Source organism: Mesoplodon mirus (genome assembly GCF_964341445.2).
Source record: "Mesoplodon mirus genome assembly, chromosome: 4".
Classification (NCBI taxonomy): domain Eukaryota; kingdom Metazoa; phylum Chordata; class Mammalia; order Artiodactyla; family Ziphiidae; genus Mesoplodon; species Mesoplodon mirus.
In genome coordinates this window covers 49,760,944-49,782,244 of record NC_138979.1, presented here as the reverse complement: position 1 = coordinate 49,782,244, position 21,301 = coordinate 49,760,944, and the positions used below count along the sequence as shown (strand labels likewise).

At 42.3% G+C, this 21,301-nt stretch overlaps 1 protein-coding gene and 1 long non-coding RNA gene across 3 annotated transcripts in view; one reads left to right on the top strand and one right to left on the bottom strand.

Annotated features, from left to right (window-relative positions):
• Positions 1-512: 512 nt before the first annotated feature.
• On the bottom strand, positions 513-18,821 carry CCNB2 (cyclin B2). 2 transcript variants are annotated; one of them, XM_082617296.1, is made up of 9 exons: positions 18,635-18,821; positions 15,966-16,094; positions 15,747-15,860; positions 10,454-10,624; positions 9,630-9,788; positions 7,648-7,884; positions 6,075-6,215; positions 1,883-1,993; positions 513-791 (listed from the first exon to the last, which is right to left on the bottom strand). In XM_082617296.1, exons 1-9 carry the CDS (start codon positions 18,656-18,658, stop codon positions 681-683), a joined length of 1,197 nt encoding a protein of 398 aa, XP_082473422.1. In that variant the 5' UTR covers positions 18,659-18,821; the 3' UTR covers positions 513-680. The 2 variants fall into 2 exon arrangements, with proteins under 2 accessions (XP_082473422.1, XP_082473423.1); XM_082617297.1 differs by having other exon boundaries at positions 10,454-10,588.
• Positions 18,822-18,978: 157 nt separating this feature from the next.
• LOC309802071 overlaps positions 18,979-21,301 on the top strand; it is a 29,108-nt gene continuing 26,785 nt past the window's right edge. Inside the window, exon 1 of the long non-coding RNA XR_014293711.1 lies at positions 18,979-19,095. This is a non-coding gene — a long non-coding RNA (uncharacterized lncRNA). The remainder of the gene's footprint in view (positions 19,096-21,301) is intronic.

Genomic DNA, 21,301 nt, shown 5'->3' with positions numbered 1-21,301 from the left:
AGAACTTGCTGTATAAAAAAATAAAATTCAAAAATAAAATAAAATAAACCATAATGTAATTAGAACAACAGGAAAAAGCATTCCAAGTTTCACCTTTAACAGGATGTCACAGGCCTGCTTCCTTTTTCCAGCTGTGGCCCCTTAGCACTGCTATTCCTGGTCTCAACCATGCCTTGGAGTGAAACACATTAGGAGGGTTACTCCTGGAAGCCATCAACCTTGTGGGCCAGGTGTTCCTGTATAGGAATTAGAAAATAGTTAACGCAGGTTCTAGAAAGGGAATATCATGGTTATCCTCCCATTTTAAATTTTATATAATGAACCAATCTTTAGGAATGGGTGAGCGTTCATTGAAGCCAAGTTGTAGTTTTCTCCGAGAGTGGTAAGGTCTTTCCCCAAGCCATCAGGGCAATAATTTACATATTACAATCATAATAGCTCAAAAAGAAATTAGTCAAACAAGCTTCTATTGATTTCTTCAGTATAGAATACCCAAAGACGCACACGTAGGATACCTTAAGAAAATCAATAGCTTTATTTTTCCTCAATATACATTTAGAAAATCAGTCTGAGAAAAGGTTTCATGAAATAGACCAGAGGACTATATATAAAGTCAGGAGTTCCAAATCAGCAAGACAAAGTGCACAGACGAAGCACTCTTCCATGAGGGCCTCGGCAGCCTAGGACCGTCCCAGCAGAGGTGAGGCAAGCTCTTGGATGGTTTTTGAGTTCAGCTGGGGAGTCGTGCTGATCTTCAGGAGTTTGCTGCTGGCATACTTATTCTTGATGGCCTGCAGAAGTCATCTGTGATTAAGCACACATCAGGAGCACCACCACCCCGCCACCCCCAAACTCACACCTTATGCCTAGTCTAATTTACAAGTATCAAAGGGCCAGACCCACAGTCTTCAAAGGGTATGATGATGCCAAATCACTGAAGCCAGCAAGTGCTCTAGGGCATGATGTGTTGTGCTTGACAATTTCCTACCACGCCTAGTGATGGATAAAACCCAGCTGGTAGCACAGGTGATGGTTTCAAGGTCCAAAGAGCAGGCTTTCTCTCATGAGCTCCCAGAGGGGTGGGAAGTGGGAGCTGTGTTTATCATACCCAAGTGCCATCAGGACATAACGGATTTGCCAGCACTGGCAGCAGTAACTGGCCATAAAAGTGAGTGGCAACTAGTGCTTAGATCCCAGATGATACTCTCAGGACTGAAAACATGACACTTCCACGGTGTGCTAAACCATGCTGACACTACAAGTAAGGAAGCAAATTAGGCCGTGAGGACACTTGGTACAAATGCCTTGCTCTCTGTCAGGCCCGTGGTGAGCTCTGATATGTGGCATCACACAAGCACAGGATAGCACCCCCTCTCCTCTGGTTTCTCCTCTCAGGTAGGCCACACAGAGACAGACTCCAAGCTCCCAGGATGCTTCCTGAATGGACTGCTTCACCATGCTGGCTGTTCAGGTGCCTCTCAGTCATTGTCCTAAAAGATGCTGGACAAAGGCCCTGAATGATGTCACCCGAATACCCAAGCCTTCCACAGGGCCACTTAAGTTGGACTCCTGCATGCCGGCCAGCCTTCCCTGCTTGCCGTGCGCCCTACCCAGGGTGCCGGGTCAAGCATGGATAATATATTGAATGGCTGCTTGGGCCTGGACATAGCGAGCCTGTCTACCTTATTTTAAAGAAAGTCAGTTCTTGGGGTTTGTGAGTATGCTCCATCCCCTGCTGTACTAGAAAAATATAAAGAGTTTGTGCTAAAACAGACTCTCACACATGCCAAAATATTTACATGAAAATGCAAACACACATACATCCTCTCATACCCCAAACCCATAATCCAGTGCTTTGAACAGCTTAGGAAAGAGTACTTACAATGAATTTCGTTAACTTTTCATTTACTTTCACTACATTTTTGGCCATGTGCTGCATGACTTCCAATACTTCATTCTCTGTGTATCCAGTGTAATACTGCTGCTTTAAGTTCTGGAACACAACGCAAAGAGAAGAAGCAAGATAAAGCCTCCATTTCTTTAGGAGAGCACATCTTACACATGCTGACATTACTTACGTAAAAGCTCTAAAAAATATTCTTACCTGCTGGAAAGTCAGTCTCAGCCCCAACCACTACCATGGTACCAGCAAAGCAGCCAGTAAATGCAGGATGACTGGCTCGGAGCAGGACTAAATTAAGACGTTACATAGCTCTCAGCTAAATCAAATGGCGAGGGTCCCAAATAATGATGTTTTAAAGAAGGTTGTACATGTAAGTAGGGTACTTCAAGTAACAAAGCTTTCATGCTTGCCTCTGTCACCACACTGAAAGGGGAAGGAAAGTGGGACAGAGTATAAACAAACCCAACAAAGGGTTTACAGAGATCTGGGTCTAACACATCTCAGTCCCCTCGTTAAAGCCCTGCCTGGCAGTGGCTGGTAGGAAGCTCAAGAGCACAGATATCTGTATTGTCGGTCAGGGAAAGGGGTTCAGGATTAAGAAATAAACTGGCCCATAAGCAGCAATCTAAGCTACCGAGCCCAGAAGAACGAAGACCTCCCAGCAGCACTCTCCTGTTGGGCCCTGTGTAGTGAAGCACTAGAGAACACAGCACTCAGAGAAGCATCTACACCCGGCCTCGTGGCCCAGCCTCCCAGAGACCGAAAGTCAAGCAAAAGGACAGCTGTTGATTGATAACATGACTTACTTTGTATGAAGATATGTAACCTGCTTTATTTCAGATTTGTGATAAAATCCTAAAAGCTAAAACACACCCCTTTCATATGCATAATATAATTGGGAAAATAAACCACGATATAACCTTAATCCTAAAATAGTTTAAAGGAAAAAAGAACTAAGCAGGAGTGAATCCTGATGTAATGCACAACTACTGGTATTTTGAAATCAATTGCCAGGAAACAGGGAGGCCTATAGTTAATAGTTTTAGAGCCAAGGAAGCACTTCTTAGAGTAATTTGGCTAAAATAAGCCATTGGTACCAAGAGCATGTGCCATAGATGTTACCAGTGGCTTTTTTGCCTTCAATTTTTATATCAAAAATTTTCAAATCTATAGAAAAACTGAAAGAATAAGATAATGAACATCTGTATATTCTTTGTGCAGATTCATCAGTTCTTAATATTTTGCCACTTTTTCTCTCCTCCTCTTTCTCTTTCTCTCTCTCACTCATGGTGTCTGCAACTCGCTTTCAAATGGTTCAACAAAAGTTGTGTGTGATTTTTGAAGCCATCAAACATCTGGACCATTTGAAAGTGAGTTGCAGACGCCATGACACATCACTTCTAAATGTTTCAGAAGCATCTCCTAAAAAGTATTTTCCTCCCTAGCTACAATACCTTTATCACATAAGAAACATCAACAGTTCCATAGTATCATCTAAAATATAGTCAATATTCAAACTTCTCCAATTGTTGCAAAAATATCTTTTATAGATTTTTCTTTTTATATCCAGGGTCCAATCAAGGTACAGACAGTACATTTGGTTGTTGTTGTCTTTAGTCTTTAAAACTCCCATTTTCTTGGCTTTAAATGACATTGATTTTTTTGAAGCATCCAGGTCACTTACTTTGAGAACGTCCCATTCTGGATTTGTCTGTGTTTCATGATGACTGGATTCACGTCCAACATTTTGGACATGAATTCTATTTAGGCGATAATGCATACTTCCTATTACACCAGAAGGTCGGTAAAGTCAGGTAGTCTCACCACTGGTGATACCAAGCTCAATCACTGGGTTAAGGTAGTAACTGCCAGACCTCTCCATCACAAAGGTACAGTTTTTCTTCAGAAATACTACACATCTGTGGGGTGATATATATATATATATATATATATATATATATATTTTTTTTTTTTTTTTTTTTTTTTTTTTTTTTTGCGGTATTGGGCCTCTCACTGCTGTGGCCTTTCCCGTTGCAGAGCACGGGCTCCGATGCACAGGCTCAGCGGCCATGGCTCACGGGCCCAGCCGCTCCGCGGCATGTGGGATCTTCCCGGACCGGGGCACGAACCCGTGTCCCCTGCATCGGCAGGCGGACTCTCAACCACTTCGCCACCAGGGAAGCCCTGTGGGGTGATTATTTTGAGAACAATGTAAATCTTGTTTGCCCAAGTTATTTTACTTAATGCTATAAGCATCAATTGATGATCCTTGCTTGAATCAATTATTACACTAGGGGTTTAAAAATGGCGGATTTCTATCTCTACCACTGTTTCTACTTTAATTAGCTGGCATTCCACTGATTTTTTTTTAAGTCCCTCCCTCCCTCCCTTCCTTCCTTCCCTTTGTTTTTTATCATTATGGGCTCATGCATTTTTTAATGCATTATAATCTATTACTGTCACAATTCTTTTTAATGCTCAACTTTAGTCAGAAGGAGCCCTTTCAAGCCAGTTTCTATGTCCTTTTGATGTGACCCCATTGATCTTTGAGAAGTTGCTTGCTACCTGTTACAAATTGATCTAGGCTCATCTTGTACTTCCCCTGCCACAGCCCTGAAATCAGCTATTTCTTGAAGGAGCCCTAGTTCCGAGTGTGTCATGGCACTGAGTATGCAAGATGTGAGCACTAGGTATCTTCATTGCTACTGGGTTGTCATTGTTTCTGGGCCTTTCATTATGAATTTATTGATATTTCTAAAACAGACTTAATATTATTATTATTATATATTATATATTATTCCTTTGTTTTTAATTGTTAACAATATTTTATCTTCTTACAGTGAAATTTTAGTCCTTAATAACACGAATCTTTGCTTTATCCTACAATAAAAATAGTTCCAGAATTATAATAACAGACTACTATTAACCTAGAAACAGATTAGTAAACCTCCTAAGTAAACTATTAAGTATGTTACCTTTTTTGGTCCTTTGTTTTATTTAATTTCACATCCCACTAAAAATGCACAGTCGGAGTGCTGTGTTCAAAAGTTACGGGAATTAATTCTTCCCTCTGGTTTGTTACCACTTTAAATATATAGTGACATTGTTTTTGCTTAATTCCAGTTTCGGGTTTGCATAGAACATTCATATTGCTCAAAAGTCAAAAAAGTTACATTACACTGTATACAAGTTAATAAAAAATTACAACCAGAAGTTCTGCTCCTATCCTCAACCTTCTACCCTGATACCCACCCTGAGGTATCCATCTTCATTAGTTTCTGGTCTATTCTTCTTGTATTTTTTGAAAAATTAGCAAATACATAAGCACAGATACATATCCTCTCTTACTCCCATTCTTTCTTACATAAAATATAAACTCTACATACTGTGTAGAGGAAAAGGTCCACCACGATGCCCTGGCATTCTTACACATATCCACCACATAGGCCACGCAGACAAAGGCCTGAACCACATTGATCTGTCTTGGCAAAGTGCTTTATGATCCTCCTGGAACATGCTGGGGTAGCAGGCGAGGGGGTCGCCTCCAAGCCATCTCCCACTCACTTCCCTATCTCTTCTGGGTAGGAGGCTGTAATGAGACCACTCCTTATCACCTCCTGGGCTCTGCTGGGGTGTTTGCTCTGCTGCTTGCGGGCTACAGATACAGACTCTAAAACTGCTTAGTGGCAGTGCAGAACGGGCCCATCCACAGAAGCGATTCTCTGACTCGCATTGCAGCCAGTGGCCTCTTTTGTTTCACTGTTATCCTTTTTGGTGTGTGAAACGAGAACCCAGGCAGGAGCTGACATCCTTGGCTAATCGTATGAAACTCGAAGTGGCTCATTTCATCTTTACCGGGTAAACCAGGTCAGGCCTTGGCCCTGTTTTGTCTTATGCGCTTGACAACTTGCTTGTTTCACTTAACAAAATATCCCAGAAATCTTAGCGTATCAGTTCTTAGTGGCCTTCCTCATTCTTTACGACTCTGTAATATGTTTGCGTACCATTGTGTTGTCACCTAGGTTATGCCTGCATCATTCCAAGCAGCTCTTTTAAGCCTGTGGCCTTTTAGCAACTGCTTCAAGGATAGTGTGTGACAAATGCTAACGCCTTTTATGTCTAGAGGCCCTAAAATACAGCTAATTAATTTCTTCTTAAATTCAATACTTACCCATCTTCCGTGGCCTAGAACCTTCTGGGACAGGCAGGAAGCGGCTGCTGCCACTTTAGAAGGGTGATAGTGCACCATGTCGTAGTCAATGAGAGTCAGTTCCATCAAGTATTTGGCTAAAGTGTGCTGTTCAACATTGACCTATGAATGAACAGATGGTAAGAAGCATGGCTGTTATGACTCTCTTGCAAAATTCTGGGTGAAGATCTAGGAACTCAAATCCACTTAACTAACTTTTCCTTCCCAGGCACTGCTCTATTCCACAGTATGTTACAAACACAGAACATGAAGTCTTTTAAGAACTGATAAGTTCCCATATCTCTTCCCTCTTGCATCTAGAGATATGGGAACATATGTATATGTATAACTGATTCACTTTGTTATAAAGCAGAAACTAACACACCATTGTAAAGCAATTATGCTCCAATAAAGATGTAAAAAAAAACCCAAAAAACAAACAAAAAAAACAATACCAGGTGAAGAGAAAGAGACACATGAGGAGAAGACCGTGTGAAAAGGCCCAGGGCAAGCTACAAGCCAAAGAAAGAGGCCTAGAACAGATCCTTCTTTCACAGCCCTCAAAAGGAACCAGCCCTGCCAAGACCTTGATTTCAGATTTTAGCCTCCAGAACTGAGAAACAATACATTTCTATTGTAAGCCACCCAGTTTGGGGTACGGTGTTATGGCAGCCCTAGGAAACGAATTCATATGTCAATGTTCAGCTCCTTAACTCTTTTCCCTTAAGAAATAGAGCTCAACTATTTACAATTACCAAGACATGGAAACAACCTAAATGTCCATCAACAGATGAATGGATAAAGAAGATGTGGTACATATATACAATGGAATATTACTCGGCCATAAAAAAGAATGAAATAATGCGATTTGCAGCTACATGGATGGACCTAGAGATTATCACACTAAGCAAAGTAAGTCAGAAGGAGAAAGACAAATACCATATGATACCACTTATATGTGGAATCTAAAATGTGACACAAATGAACTTAACTATGAAACAGAAACAGACTCACAGACATAGAGTAGAGACTTGTGGTTGCCAAAGGGGAGGGGGAGGGGGGAGGGAAGTATTGGGAGTTTGAGACTAGCAGATGCAAATTATTACATGTAGAATGATAAACAACAAGGTCCTACTGTATAGCACAGGGAACTATATTCAATATCCTGTAATAAATCATCATGGAAAAGAATATGAAAAAGAATATATATGTATGTATAACTGAGTCACTTTGCTGTACACCAGAAACTAACACACTGTAAATAAACTATACTTCAATTTTTAAAAATAATTTAAAAAAAAGAAATAGAGCTCAAAAAAAAGGTCACTTTGCTGTATAGCAGTATTTAACACAACATTGTAACTCAACTTTACTTCAATAAAAAAATAAATTAAAAAAAATAAAACTCAAAAAAAAAAAAGAACTGATAAGTGTTAGGACTTATCTAAAAGATGCATCCTATAAATTCATAAGTTTTCCTTTAATTGGGTCAGTTTTTCTGGGATGAGACAACAAACAGCAAAATAAAGTCTCCTACAGAATTGGAGGCACTTACCTCTCCGGCTTTTGATGCCCGTCTTAAGAAATGTAGTGGTAAAGGTCGACCCAACTCAAATTTCAGTTCTTTCAAAATTAGAGTTTCCATTTCTCGAATTTGAGAACTGGTGTAAGCATTGTCTGTGATGTAAACGAAGTCTTCAATATTTGGAGAAAACATCTCCTCATACTTGGAAGCCAAGAGCAGAGCTGTAATCCCAACCAGTTGAAGCTTCTTACGAGAGACTGGCTGAACCTAATTGAAGAAGAGTGTGTCAAAAGTCTTAACTAACAAGAGGATGGGGGCTCTGGGTGGAAGAAAGTAAGAGGAAACCAAGTCCTGAAGAAGTGCACTTTGTCTCTGCTCACACCCCTCTTAAGGGCACAGGAAGCTGAGTGTTGATCACAGGCACCACCATGGCTCGCAGAAGCTGTCTATCATGGAGTGCTTGCTATGTGCCAGGCACAGTGCTAAGATTCAAACAATCATCTCATCGAATCCTCACAAAAAACCTAGGAAGTACATATTTTTTACCCCACTTAGAAATAGATGGACTGAGAAAAGATGCAGACATCAGCCCAAGATCAGTCAATTGCTGACTGACAACCAAGCTCCCAGGCACTGCTCCACCCCCATCATCCTGGCTTGAGTGTCTGGGGAAGCCCCAATATGGCACTCAGCATGGTCTGAATCAGGATGAAGTCAAGCAAAAAAGCAGGAATTTAATGGATGACTAGGGTTGAGAAAGTGCCTTAAGTGTCTCCTTAATCCTCACCAAAAGTATACTCATTATTTAGCCTGAAGAACCTTCCAAAGATGCTTCAGGGTCAGAGAAAATCTCAGCCTAGAGGATAAGTGTTTCCCTTAACTTTCTTTTCTTTTTAAACTAGGAGTCTGTGTTTTTTGATTCAACTCTCAATATTGAAAATCTACCAAAAATATGACAGTGCTTTCCTATCCAGTGAGGACTGTATAATAAAAACCACTGACTCGGGCTTCCCTGGTGGTGCAGTGGTTGAGAGTCTGCCTGCCGATGCAGGGGATGCAGGTTCGTGCCCCAGTCCGGGAAGATCCCACATGCCACGGAGCGGCTAGGCCCGTGAGCCATGGCCGCTGAGCCTGCGCATCCGGAGCCTGTGCTCCGCAACAGGAGAGGCCACAACAGTGAGAGGCCAGTGTACCGCAAAAAAAAAAAAACAACAAAAAACAAGAAAACCAATGACTCTATGATTATTTAGCATTTTGCAGTATCTCAGGGTCAGTCTTATCAACACAATTATTACTGTATGGTTTGGGCTTGACCTACACCTATATTATAAATGTTGACTTTAAATAAATAAAGCCTTATCTGAAGGGCTACCCATTTGGTAGACAACGCACCAGTGGTTAATGTCTGGCATTTCTTCTAACTGCTCAGTGTTCTTACATTACCAATTGAGAAATATTTTGATGATCACTACGCTTCTCGGCTTAATTTCTTACCTCCCTCTTTACTTTAGACCTCACACTGGGTACACTCCCCACACATACCTCCAACCCCTTGTAAAAAGTCTGCCTCCTGCCTCTTCTACACTGATTCAATGCCACAGCCGGCTGGAAACTGTTAAGTCCTCTAGCCAAACTCCTCATTTTTCAGATGAGGAAGCTTAACACCAAAGAGTACTGAACCATGGAAACTGTGCGAGTGGGCCTGGAGAACCAGCCTCCAAAGGCACCACAGGCTTCAGATGGACTTTCAGACCATCTGATGGTTTATCTCCTCCAGTGAATGATTGCAGCAAGGCAGCACCTCCCCTGAGCACTTTTAAGCAGGCTGACCTAACAGAAATGCCCAGCATTGGTCAGCATCACCAGAGGTTTGACACACTTGGACTACTTCCTTTTCTAGCACTTGAAGTTCTTTGGCATCTCATAAATTGGCTTTTGGTTTTTTCTTCAGAGGCACCACACCTTGGCAGTGCATAAATGCAAAGTTCACTGAGCTGCACGAAGTGCCTTACCTGTAAAAATCGGTCCATGATGGCGACGCACATGTACAGAGTTTCCTGCAGCAGCCTAAACTTGGAGTGGACTTGCACCAGCCAATCCACCAGGATGGCACGCATGCGTCCATTTATATCTCTTCCATCTAAAAAATGTGGATTTATGGATTGTAGAACCTGTTGGTGGAATTAAAAGTTTAAAAAGCTGACCTCGATAAACAACAAGGTCCTAGTGTATAGCACAAGGAACTATATTCAATATCCTGTGATAAACCATAGTGTAAAAGAATATCAAAAAGAATACATATATCTATAACTGAGTCACTTTGCTATACAGCAGTAATTAACACAACATTGTAATTCAACTATACTTCAATGAAAAATAAATTTTAGGGACTTCCCTGGCGGCACAGTGGCTAAGAATCCACCTCCCAATGCATGGGACACAGGTTTGAGCCCTGGTCCAGAAAGATCCCACATGCAGCGGAGCAACTAAGCCCGTGCGCCACAACTACTGAGCCTGTGCTCTAGAGCCCGTGAGCCACAACTACTGAGCCCGCATGCGACAACTACTGAAGCCCGCATACCTAGAGCCCGTGCTCCGCAACAAGAGAAGCCACTGCAATGAGAAGCCCGCGCACCGCAACAAAGAGTAGCCCCCGCTTGCTGCAACTAGAGAAAGCCCGCGCACAGCAGGCCCAATGCAGCCAAAAATAAATTAATTAATTAAATTAAATAAATTTTTAAAAATAAGTTAAAAAAAAAAAGCTGAACTCATTTCCTTCCCAGCTATGTGGTAAATTCCACACTGCTGTACAACCAAAACACAAAGGCCCACTCACCTCAAGCTGCCTTAGATACTGGTAGATATCCTTAACATAGTCGCTGCAGAGCTGAGGGTTCTCCCAGTCTTCAGTATCAATATCCTCAATTTTGCAGAGCAAGGCATCAGAGAAAGCTTGGCAGAGGTTCTCTTCCTTCATGGAGATATCCACAGGTGTGGGAGAGGGACCCTACACCCACAAATGAAAGTGCATGTATCCCTACCTTAGGAGTAGCCTTGATAACAAATACAAGCAGGGCCAACTGGTTTAAAAGTATCATAAGCATTTTTATAAATGATAAAGCCAAAACAAATACATTTCAGAGTAAGAGGTGAATAATTCAAGATGTAGGGGATGAAGTTTTTGGAGATATACTCTGTTTAAAAACACTCTAGGGGGTGGGAGGGAGGGAGATGCAAGAGGGAGGAGATATGGGGATATATGTATATGTAGAGCTGATTCACTTTGTTATAAAGCAGAAACTAACACACCATTGTAAAGCAATTATACTCCAATAAAAATGTTAAAAAAAAAAAAAAAAAGAAACACTCTAGGGGACTTCCCTGGTGGCGCAGTGGTTAAGACTCCACGCTCCCAGTGCAGGGGGCCCGGGTTTGCTTCTCTCCAGCCTCCTGGCCAGGTCTCCCTCACCTCAAGCAGTCTCCCTCTTCCCAGAAGCCTCTTGTCCCTGTATCCACATGGATAATTCCCTCACCTTCTTCAAGTTTTGCTTAAGTGTTATCTTCTCAATTAGGTCTGTCCTATTTAAAATTACCATCTGCCTTCTATTCCCCCCACACGTTTCATCTCTTTTACTGTGTTTTTCCCCAAAGAATCAATAACCTCCTAATATACTACAGAGTTTATTTATATATGATGTGTATTATTTTCTGTCTACCTCTACCAGAATGTAAGCTTTATAACCTTACATTTATTCAAACTGATTTTGTCCACTAAGGTATCTCAAATATCTATGTCATCCCTGACACAGTAAATATTTATTGAGTGAAAGAAAGTTAGACACCTGGGTTCAGAGATTCCTAGAGCTGATAGTTCACTTTAGCAGTAGCCTCTTGTGCAAGTGTAATGTTTTCTTCTCATGAACCAATTTATTCTAAATTGAGAAATTGGCAACAAAAAAGCAGGAAAGCACATTCCAGCCTATGAATAAAACAGAAGGAGGAAGCAAAGACTGAGCAAGTATACACCCAGTATTTTACTTTCTTATGTTGACTGGGTGATTATTTATAAAAATCACACAAATTAAAATTTTATGAAGTTAAAACAAGCATTTAGTAATGAAGCATAAACAATTATTTTTTTAAAGAATAAGAGGTACTTCTCAAAGTATAGCCTAGGACTGCAAGGCTATAAGAATATGTATTAAAGTAATAAAATACAGAAGGAAAGAGAAAGCATTATAATAAACAATTTTAATTTACATTAAAGCTCAATGATTATAGTTTCCAGTCTTAGAGAAGAAGAAAACAGTAACAATATATATATCTATATATATATATATTGATAGCAATTCAAAACGTGCCCTTCCCCTTTTAAACCAAAGGTCTTAAACTGAGGAAGGGCTAGGTGAGCGAGAGGTATACAGGTATACCTCATCTATTCAAGAATTTAAGAACCGTTAGAAGGAATAAGAAGAGCTACTCGGGGTACCAGGGAGAAACTTAGTGAGGCTACCAGAGACTGTAGGACCTCAAGGAAAATGAGTAGGCAAAGGTACACAAGCACAAAATCCCAGGGGAAGCCAAGAAATAAAGGCAAGCCTGGGGGCTTCCCTGGTGGCGCAGTGGTTGAGAATCTGCCTGCTAATGCAGGGGACACGGGTTCGAGCCCTGGTCTGGGAAGATCCCACATGCCACGGAGCAACTGGGCCCATGAGCCACAACTACTGAGCCTGCGCATCTGGAGCCTGTGCTCCGCAACAAGAGAGGCCGCGATAGTGGGAGGCCCGCGCACCGTGATGAAGAGTGTCCCCCGCTTGCCACAACTAGAGAAAGCCCTTGCACAGAAACGAAGACCCAACACAGCAAAAATAAATAAATTAATTAATAAACTCCTACCCCCAACAACAAAAAAAGTGACATCTTTAAAAAAAAAAAAAAGGCAAGTGTGGGAACTGCATGTTGATTTGGGATGGCAGAAGGTAGTACGTGAGGTGACAGAAATGGGCTGGGAAGGTGAGCAAAACTTAGCTAAAGAGTTTAGATTTTATTTGAATGTAAGTGAACCCACTGAAGAAACTAAGCAAGAGTGATTAGAATCAGATGTAGCTTCAGTTTAAGGTTACCTTTTTTAAGGATAAGCATCATCACTCTCCCCAGGGAGGGCAATCAGTACCAGGAAGCCTAAGAAGGCAGAGGTTATCTTCATGTGCTTCAGACTGCCTTAGCAGCTTGAAATGTTTACCTGTGTCTACTCAGAAGTATATCTGAGTTTAGCCATATCCAAGGCCACCAGGATGAGACAAGGATAATTGCTCTGGACCTTAATTTAGAATTTCTTGAAAGCATTCCTTTTGGACTCCAACATAATCTAATTATTCTAAAATCCTTTCTAAGATCCCGCTTCCCTGTACAGATTATAGCCTAAGCCCTGTGGGCCAACTGTGCAATCCTGTCCAGAGTCTGCTGCATGCAAAGGTAAAAAAATGCATCAGATAGTTACCCATCACAAAAGTGGTTCTAGAACAAAAACCTTCAAATTAGATTAATGAATGAGTCCTGTGGGTTGTCAGAGACAACTGAAAAGTAGTAATAGAAACAATAAAGCTGTGAGATTTTGCTGAACTTGAGAAGCTGCTCTTTGGTAAAGGATGGGTGGACTGTGAGTAAAGGCTACTGAAGTTCTCCTAGCACCAACATTTAATGAGTCGGGTCTGTTAAGAGAACGGATTAATATGAATATGCAAATATATAGGTATTTACACAAGTTTTGGTAAAACACAAAATTCCTTTATTTACTAAATTTATAATAGATAAACAATGTCAATTAAGTGCAATAAGGAAGGACTCCAAGAAAAACTGTTGATTCCAATCAGACAGTTCATGATTTATAGCAATGACTGTGTACACGTGTGTACAAAAGCATATTCAGTTGCGGAAAGGCAAAATCAGTTACCATGATTAGCTTTAGGGAATGCAGTGGAGTGGAATTTTGGGGGTAGGGAGAATAGTTAAAATGAACTGACCCTTTATTCTATGTACTCTACTATTTCTGTATTGTCTTGCTTATTTATGCATATGTTTCTTGTATAATTAAAAATAAAAGGCACTCTATTTTTTTTAAAATATGAATAATTGTGCTCATTTTCTTTTATATATAGTTTTTGTTTTAGGGAAAGTTAGGCCATAAAAGATTCTTATAGTTGAATAATGACTATCACCAAATTTAGTGTTTCAATCAAATCTGTAAATCTAAAACCTCATCAGAATTTCTAGCTGCCACTCCGCAGTACATCTCCTAAGCTTGCATCTACCTCTGCTACAGGGTATTATAGTGCATGCTTTCACTCTGACATTCTCGACTTGACTGGGAGCTTCCTGGGGACAGAGTCAGTGGTTCACTCACCCTGTTTCCCCAGTACCCACCAAACAAGAGGGTAGTAAAAAGCCTTCTTCCTTCCTTCAAACTACTCAGTTTGCCAAAGCCTCATGAGTCAGCAAAAAACAGTTTTCTCCAAAAATTGCATAATAAGCTTCTGCAAATACCTGTGAATGGCTGGAGCCCTCTCCTTCAGATATTGCTGGCCCATTTCCAAATGCATTTCCCAATGGCTGTCTCTCTGTTACCTCAACAAATCTAAAGCCAAATGAGATACCCTCCCCAAAGCTACCTCAATCTCCAGAATTTCCTATATTTTATTAATTTATTCCAAAAATGGTTCATTAAATACTCAAGTGCTTAAGCTTCTCACTCCTCCACTCCAAGCAACATAGCCAAATAATTCCTTCTGAATACAGGATGATGTCCCTGAAAGGAGTTCTGGTACATCCCAACACATCTGAGGTTGTTTCTTAGCACTCGTATAGATACTGGTATGTGGATGTCCACTTAGGGGAGATATGGGCTCGTTCAAGACACCCATCAGCCCTTGCTTAGAAAACTGCAGTACCTCCTAATTAACGTCCCTTCCATGGCCACCCTACACTGCTTTCATCAGGTCTCTCCTCAAAACATTCCACAGCTTCCTCACTGCCTAATGGGATAAAATCCAAATTCCAAGGCCTTCAAATCCAGCTGCAACCTTCTTCCCAACTTTTTTGCTGTTTCCTCACACAAACCATCTGACCCAATTTAGACTTGCTGACTCTTTGCCCCAAAGGACATAATTTATAGGCCTATCCCCTTTTTGGTGCCTTGATTCCTATTGCTGCTTTGTTCCCCCAAAAGGTGCCCCTTCCTATCAGCTTCTTCCTGTCCTTAAAAATTCCACTTCTTCCAGGAAGTTTCCCCAGACCACTCCATCCCTCAAGATTCTCTCCCTCCTCTAGATGCACCTTGCATTCAGTCATCCATTGCCCATGGGCACCTAGCAGCATGCCCTCGGATTATATATTTAATTTTCAGGTACAGATGCCCCTTCTGGATAAGTCTCCTCAAGGCAAGATGTCTCTTTACCAGCCTTAACACAATTGGATGTGTATAGTAAGTACTCACCTGTTTCTCAAATATATTCAATGGTTTTTTTTTTTAATTTCAAACATACAATAATATATAAATATTTTGAGCTAGGAAGTGTGAAGTGGTCACTGTTGTATTCTCAGCTCCTACAACAGTGCTTGCTTCATTGTAATTATGTGAATGTGTATAATCTATGAATGAGAGCACACATGAACTAGAACATGGTGGAAGATGAACAGGCCAGTGGGTCCATTAGCGTTCTAACTTCAGTTGAGCTAACCAGTCACAGAGACTACAATCTATCAACACAGAATTTTGGCATTACTTTGTTCTTCCATGAGTGAAGGTCTCAGAATTGTAAGCTTCCATCATCTTCATGGGCAAGTCCATTCCTATAGTGAGTTATTTTAATAAAACCTACCAAATTTTCCTCTGAGATCACTAAATTTATTTGGGTATTAAGGTATTTAACTTTGTTATTCAAGGTCATAATACTATATTAAGGTACCATCACTGAAAAGATGCGTATGTTCATTTTCTACACTGTTGTTTTAAAGTAGAGCTCTAGCTATCACTGTTCTTCAAAAGTTGCACTGACAGTAAAGGTACCCTTATATCCTAGCCCCAAACAGCCTACTTCATTAAGTATGTTTGTAAATTCAGAACTTCCTACCTTTGGAGCCAACACTTCCATCTGCACTGGTTTCACAGAAGCAGTAGGTTTCAGGTGCTTGTTGACATTTGTTGTTTTGGTGGGTGGAACGGGTACTTTAGTGTTCTGAGCTTTCTAAAAGGGAAAAGAAATGTGAATAGGGCAAGATGGCCAGTGTTGCCCCTCAGTGCTCTACAGAATCAGCCTAGGGTGTGCAGGTACAGTTCTCACAGTTGTTACCTTAGTTACTTGTGTGGCTCTGATTGTAACTCGATTTCCAATTTCTTCTAAAACTGCCCGCCTGATAGTCACATGGCTTTTAGGTTTAGGATTAACTTCTGTGTCAATATTCTCCAGACTGGTGGACACCTAAAAAAAAAAAAAAAGGAAAAAAATTACTGAAGAGTTGAGATCATTTACAATACTTCGCTAGTGTCAGAATTGATTCAGGAAAGGTGAATATGCTCTCATCTATCTGCAAGAGGGAAAGGTACATTTTAGGAAGTCTAAAAATGCTATTTGTGATTTATAACATGACTCTATATTAGGCAAATCACTCATCCACCTTATCTATTTTTTAAAAATCCCACTAAGAGCTTCCCAGATAAGTGATCATTTCTCATATGGTACCCACATCATTTGTCAGAGATCCCTGGATATTAATGGCATCTATTTAAAAAACTTCCTTGACAGAGAAGAGTAACAAGTGCAATTAAGACACAATACTGGGCCTCCCTGGTGGCGCAGTGGTTGAGAGTCCGCCTGCTGATGCAGGGGATACGGGTTCGTGCCCCGGTCTGGGAGGATCCCATATGCCGCGGAGCGGCTGGGCCCGTGAGCCATGGCCGCTGGGCCTGCGCATCCGGAGCCTGTGCTCCGCAACGGGGGAGGCCACAACAGTGAGAGGCCCGCATACCGCAAAAAGAAAAGAAAAAAAAAAAAAAAAAAAAAAAAAACCACACAATACTAAAAAGCTGTTTTGGGCTTCCCGGGTGGCACAGTGGTTAAGAATCCACCTGCCAATGCAGGGGACATGGGTCCGAGCCCTGGTCCGGGAAGATCCCACATGCCGCGGAGCAACTAAGCCCATGCGCCACAACTACCGAGCCTGCGCTCTAGAGCCCGCGAGCCACAACTACAAAAGCCTGCGCGCCTAGAGCCCGCGAGCCACAACTACAAAAGCCTGCGCGCCTAGAGCCTGGACGCGGGTTCGTGCCCCGGTCCGGGAAGATCCCACATGCCTAGGAGCGTCTGGGTCCGTGAGCCATGGCCGCTGAGCCTGCACGTCCGGAGCCTGTGCTCCGCAATGGGAGGGGCCACAACAGTGAGAGGCCCGCGTACCGCAAAAAAAAACAAAAAAACCCCCAGATGTTTAAAACCTAAACTAGCTTTGATTCTTATGCCATGCTAGAAATAAGAAGTACTCAGGTAGACAAGATCTTTAGAGATACAGCTTTTTAGCCATGAGGGTGCCATAGCATGTACTCTCTATTTTATTAGGGATATTTAGAAAGAAAATAGTTTTCGTGGGTAAAATAGTTTTATCTCAAATTGAAAGTTTGAATTGTATGAAATAAAAATTGTTAGTTGACCTTAACCTGCTTTAGACAGAATGTCCTTAGAAACAAAACTTGTTAGTAAAAACAATTCACACAAAAAAGTTTATTTTATTATATGTGATAAACATTTCATGAGAAAAAACAGCCTGTACTATCCCTGAGAATTGGGGGGTCTTAATCTTAAAAAATTTCCCAACAGGGGGTTTGAATGGACCTACCAGGATAGACAGAGGGTCAGGGAAAAACTCAAGCCTTACCTGAATAGACAGAATTTGACTATGAAAGCACCTGATGGGATAGATTAGACAAAAATTACTTATCAATTTGACTCAGATTCATAAAAGGGTTATAGTTAAATACCGAGTGTATTCAACGTATTATTATTAGGATTCTCAAAAGCCACACTGTTCAATTTTTCCAGCAGTTCCTGAGATTTTTAAAAAGTGTTTCAAAGTTCAATTCTTATGGGTTGAAGCCTGGTAATCTAAATTAAGCCATCTGGAACGGGAAATCCCCAGCTTTTAACAAACCTACAGCCAGGAGAATGGAGCTCAGGTGTGTCAGTGCCCTCTATTTTTCAGCAAAGAAAAAAGTAGATCCAGGTACAATTCAAACCCACAGAAAAAAATCCAAAATACCATTAACACTTTATTTTTCGCAAAGACGAAATAAATGAATTTGGACCCTTCTCTCAGTCTGCCATATCACTGCAAATAATATGCAAAATCTCTATTGCACTTGAGTAAAGAAATTACTTTTTTAAAGGGACGAACCCATACAGTAGTGAACTTAGCCTTGTAACACTTCGTGTGCAGAAATAAATAGGAAACTATTAAAAGAGAAATGTAAAAACATCTGAAAAACAGCCACAGCTGTTGCTTGATCAAACATTAGAACACTTCACAGACTGCGGAATTTTTTCAGTCTTTCTCCCCATCCTCACCACAGATCCCTTAGCTGGCAAGGAGTTTGAGAAGAGAGGAAGGAAACCCCAAGAAGCTGTAACTCTAACAACAAAGCGCCCTCGGGGATCGCTCGCCACGTCCTAGGCCCAGTGCTCCGGGGGCTCACTTGACAACTGCCACCCCCGAGGCCCTTTCCCACACTTCCCCCACCCCAGCGCAGGGACGGCCAGGCCAGGAGCCGGGACCCGGAGGAGCGGAAGCGAGGCGGGGAGAAGCCGGCCGGAGCGGAGAGGACAGGCCGCAGGGCCCGGGCCTCCCGCAAGGGGAAAGCGGCGCAGGTTGGGACGAAGAAGCTCGGAGCGGAGGAGAGAGAGAAGCGAGAGGAGGCTGAGGGCGCTGCGCGGCCGGGGCCCAGGCCTGCGCTGGGGGTCGCCGGCCCACTCACCGTCGGGCGTCGGAACAGCGCCATGAGGAACGGGACAGGCAAGAGTGGCAGCCCGGCTCAGGGAGGGACGCGGACTGGAAACGGAGAGCACTAGCTTCCCTAGCGCCGTTAGGACTACCCTACGAGCCCGCACCGCTAGGAATCTTCGTGAAGTCGCCTAGTTCCAGGATTCAAATACCGCACCGCTCGCGCCCCCATTGGGCGGCCCTACGTACGGCGCCCTCTTCCCATTGGCTAAGTAGGAGACATTCCCGTAGGCTGATTGGCTGACTTTTCCAGACCCGTTTGGTTGTCATAACAACCGGTTTTTTTCCTGCCTACTGTCTTTTAAAAAATCTCGGCCCTAAAATAAGCAAAAATGAAATGCCTTGCTGGGAAAGCAGACGTAGGACGCCTTGTCTGAATTTTGACGAGGATGTCAACGGATGTCTACGGATTACGGATGTCTACGTTTGTACTGGGTGAGCGGAAGTTGGTACTAAGGAACACCCTGTAAATGCCGTTTTGACCTCTATTTCTCTTCCGGAAAATTTGCGTTCAAGTTTAGGTAGGGTTGGCCTGCCTGGGTCGGGGAACAGGCGCCTCTGGTTGGTTTAGGGCTGCGCTGTGTTAGGTGGTTGAGACTCAAACGTGTGCTTAAGGAATGGAAGTTGTGGCGTTTACTCAAAAGCTAAGATTCCTAGGAGAGGGGGGAAAAATGATAAATGCGATTTGTGTGACTCGTGATTCATGTAAGCTCTCCATTGTGTTGCCGGCACCTAGCACATTGTTTCGTGTGGGTTGTGATCGGTGCTCAGTAAATATTCGCCGAATAAATTATTATGATGAGCAAAAGATTTTAAAATGAGAAAGACAAGTGTGATCCAGCCTTGGGCAGCAGGGTGAGAGGCTCACATCAAGACCAGAGAAGAGGAAAGAAAAAGTGAGAGGAATGGGAAAGGAGAGAGGAAAGGAAAGGGTCCAAGGCCCACAGTAAAGGTAGTGAAATGACTTCTGATGATAGGCTCCATCTAACAATTTGAGCAAGTTTTCCCATCACTCCTGCTCTACTCTTTAAAAAATGGTTTATCTCTCTGTTACTGGGGTACTAAAATGAAGTGATCTGAATTAAATTCCTTCCCTTGCATCTAACATTTCTAAACCTACTCTTTAGTAAAACAGAAATAATTGCAGCTACTACGTGGCATGGGAAGATGTTAGTGTATCCATCGTCCTATAACTAAAAATTAGATATTCAGTGAAGTATTGGGAAGGGAAAGTATTGGGCTGGCCAAAAAGTGCCTTTGGTTTTTAAGTAAAAATAAAAGACACTTTTTTCATTTTCACCAAGAACTTTATTGAACGTATTCACCCTTTTGTTCCACTACCTTCTGCCATTTTTCAGGTAACTTCGTAATTCCATCTTCCCAAAACGTGTTATCTTTTTGAGCAAAGAACTGTTCCAGGTGCCTTTTACAGGGAGTTGAAATTTTTTCCATTAAGAAAATTTTGTAAAGACCAAATAAATGGAAATCCGAAGGTGCAATTCTGGTGAATACAGTGGATGAATCAGAACTTCCCAGCCAATCTGTTAACAGTTTTTGCCTGGTCATCAAAGAAACATGCAGTCTTGCATTATCCTGATGGAAGATTCTGCGTTTTCTGTTGACTAATTCTGGACGCTTTTCATCGAGTGCTGCTTTCAATTGGTCTAACTGGAAGCAGTACTTGTTGGAATTAATCGTTTGGTTTTCCAGAAGGAGCTCATGATAGAGGACTCCCTTCCATTCCGACCATATACATACCATCGCCTTCTTTGGATGAACACCGGCCTTTGGTGTGGTTGGTGGTGGTTCATTTCACTTGCCCATAATCTCTTCCGTTCCACATTATTGTACGGTATCCACTTTTTTTTTAATTAATTAATTTATTTATTTATGGCTGCATTGTGTCTTCGTTGCTGCGCGTGGGCTCTCTCTAGTTGCGGCGAGTGGGGGCTACTCTTCGTTGTGGTGCACAGGCTTCTCATTGCGGTGGCTTCTCTTGTTGCAGAGCTCGGGCTCTAGGTGCGTGGGCTTCAGTAGTTGCGGCACGTGGGCTCAGTAGTTGTGGCTCACGGGCTTAGTTGCTCCGCAGCATGTGGGATCTTCCCAGATCAGGGCCCGAACCCCTGTCCCCTGCATTGGCAGGCGGATTCTTAACCACTGCGCCACCAGGTAAGTCCCTGTACGGTAGCCACTTTTCATCACCCGTCACATTTTATTTTATTTATTTTATTTTTTTTGCGGTATGCGGGCCTCTCTTTGTTGTGGCTTCTCCCATTGCGGATCACAGGCTCTGGACGCACAGGCCCAGCGGCCACGGCTCACGAGCCCAGCCACTCCGCAGCACGTGGGATCCTCCCGGACCGGGGCACGAACCCGTGTGCCCTGCATCGGCAGGCAGACTCTCAACCACTGCGCCACCAGGGAAGCCCCATCACCCGTCACATTTTGTTTTAAAAACGGAACGTTTTCATTACATTTAAGTAGAGAATCACATGTGGAAAGGCGGTCAAGAAGGTTTTTTTCACTTAACCCAAACATCAAATCGATGAACATATGCAAATGATTTTCAACGCTTGATTTGTATATTTTGAGTATGTCGGCTATCTCCCACATGGTATAAAGTTGATTGTTCTCAATTAAT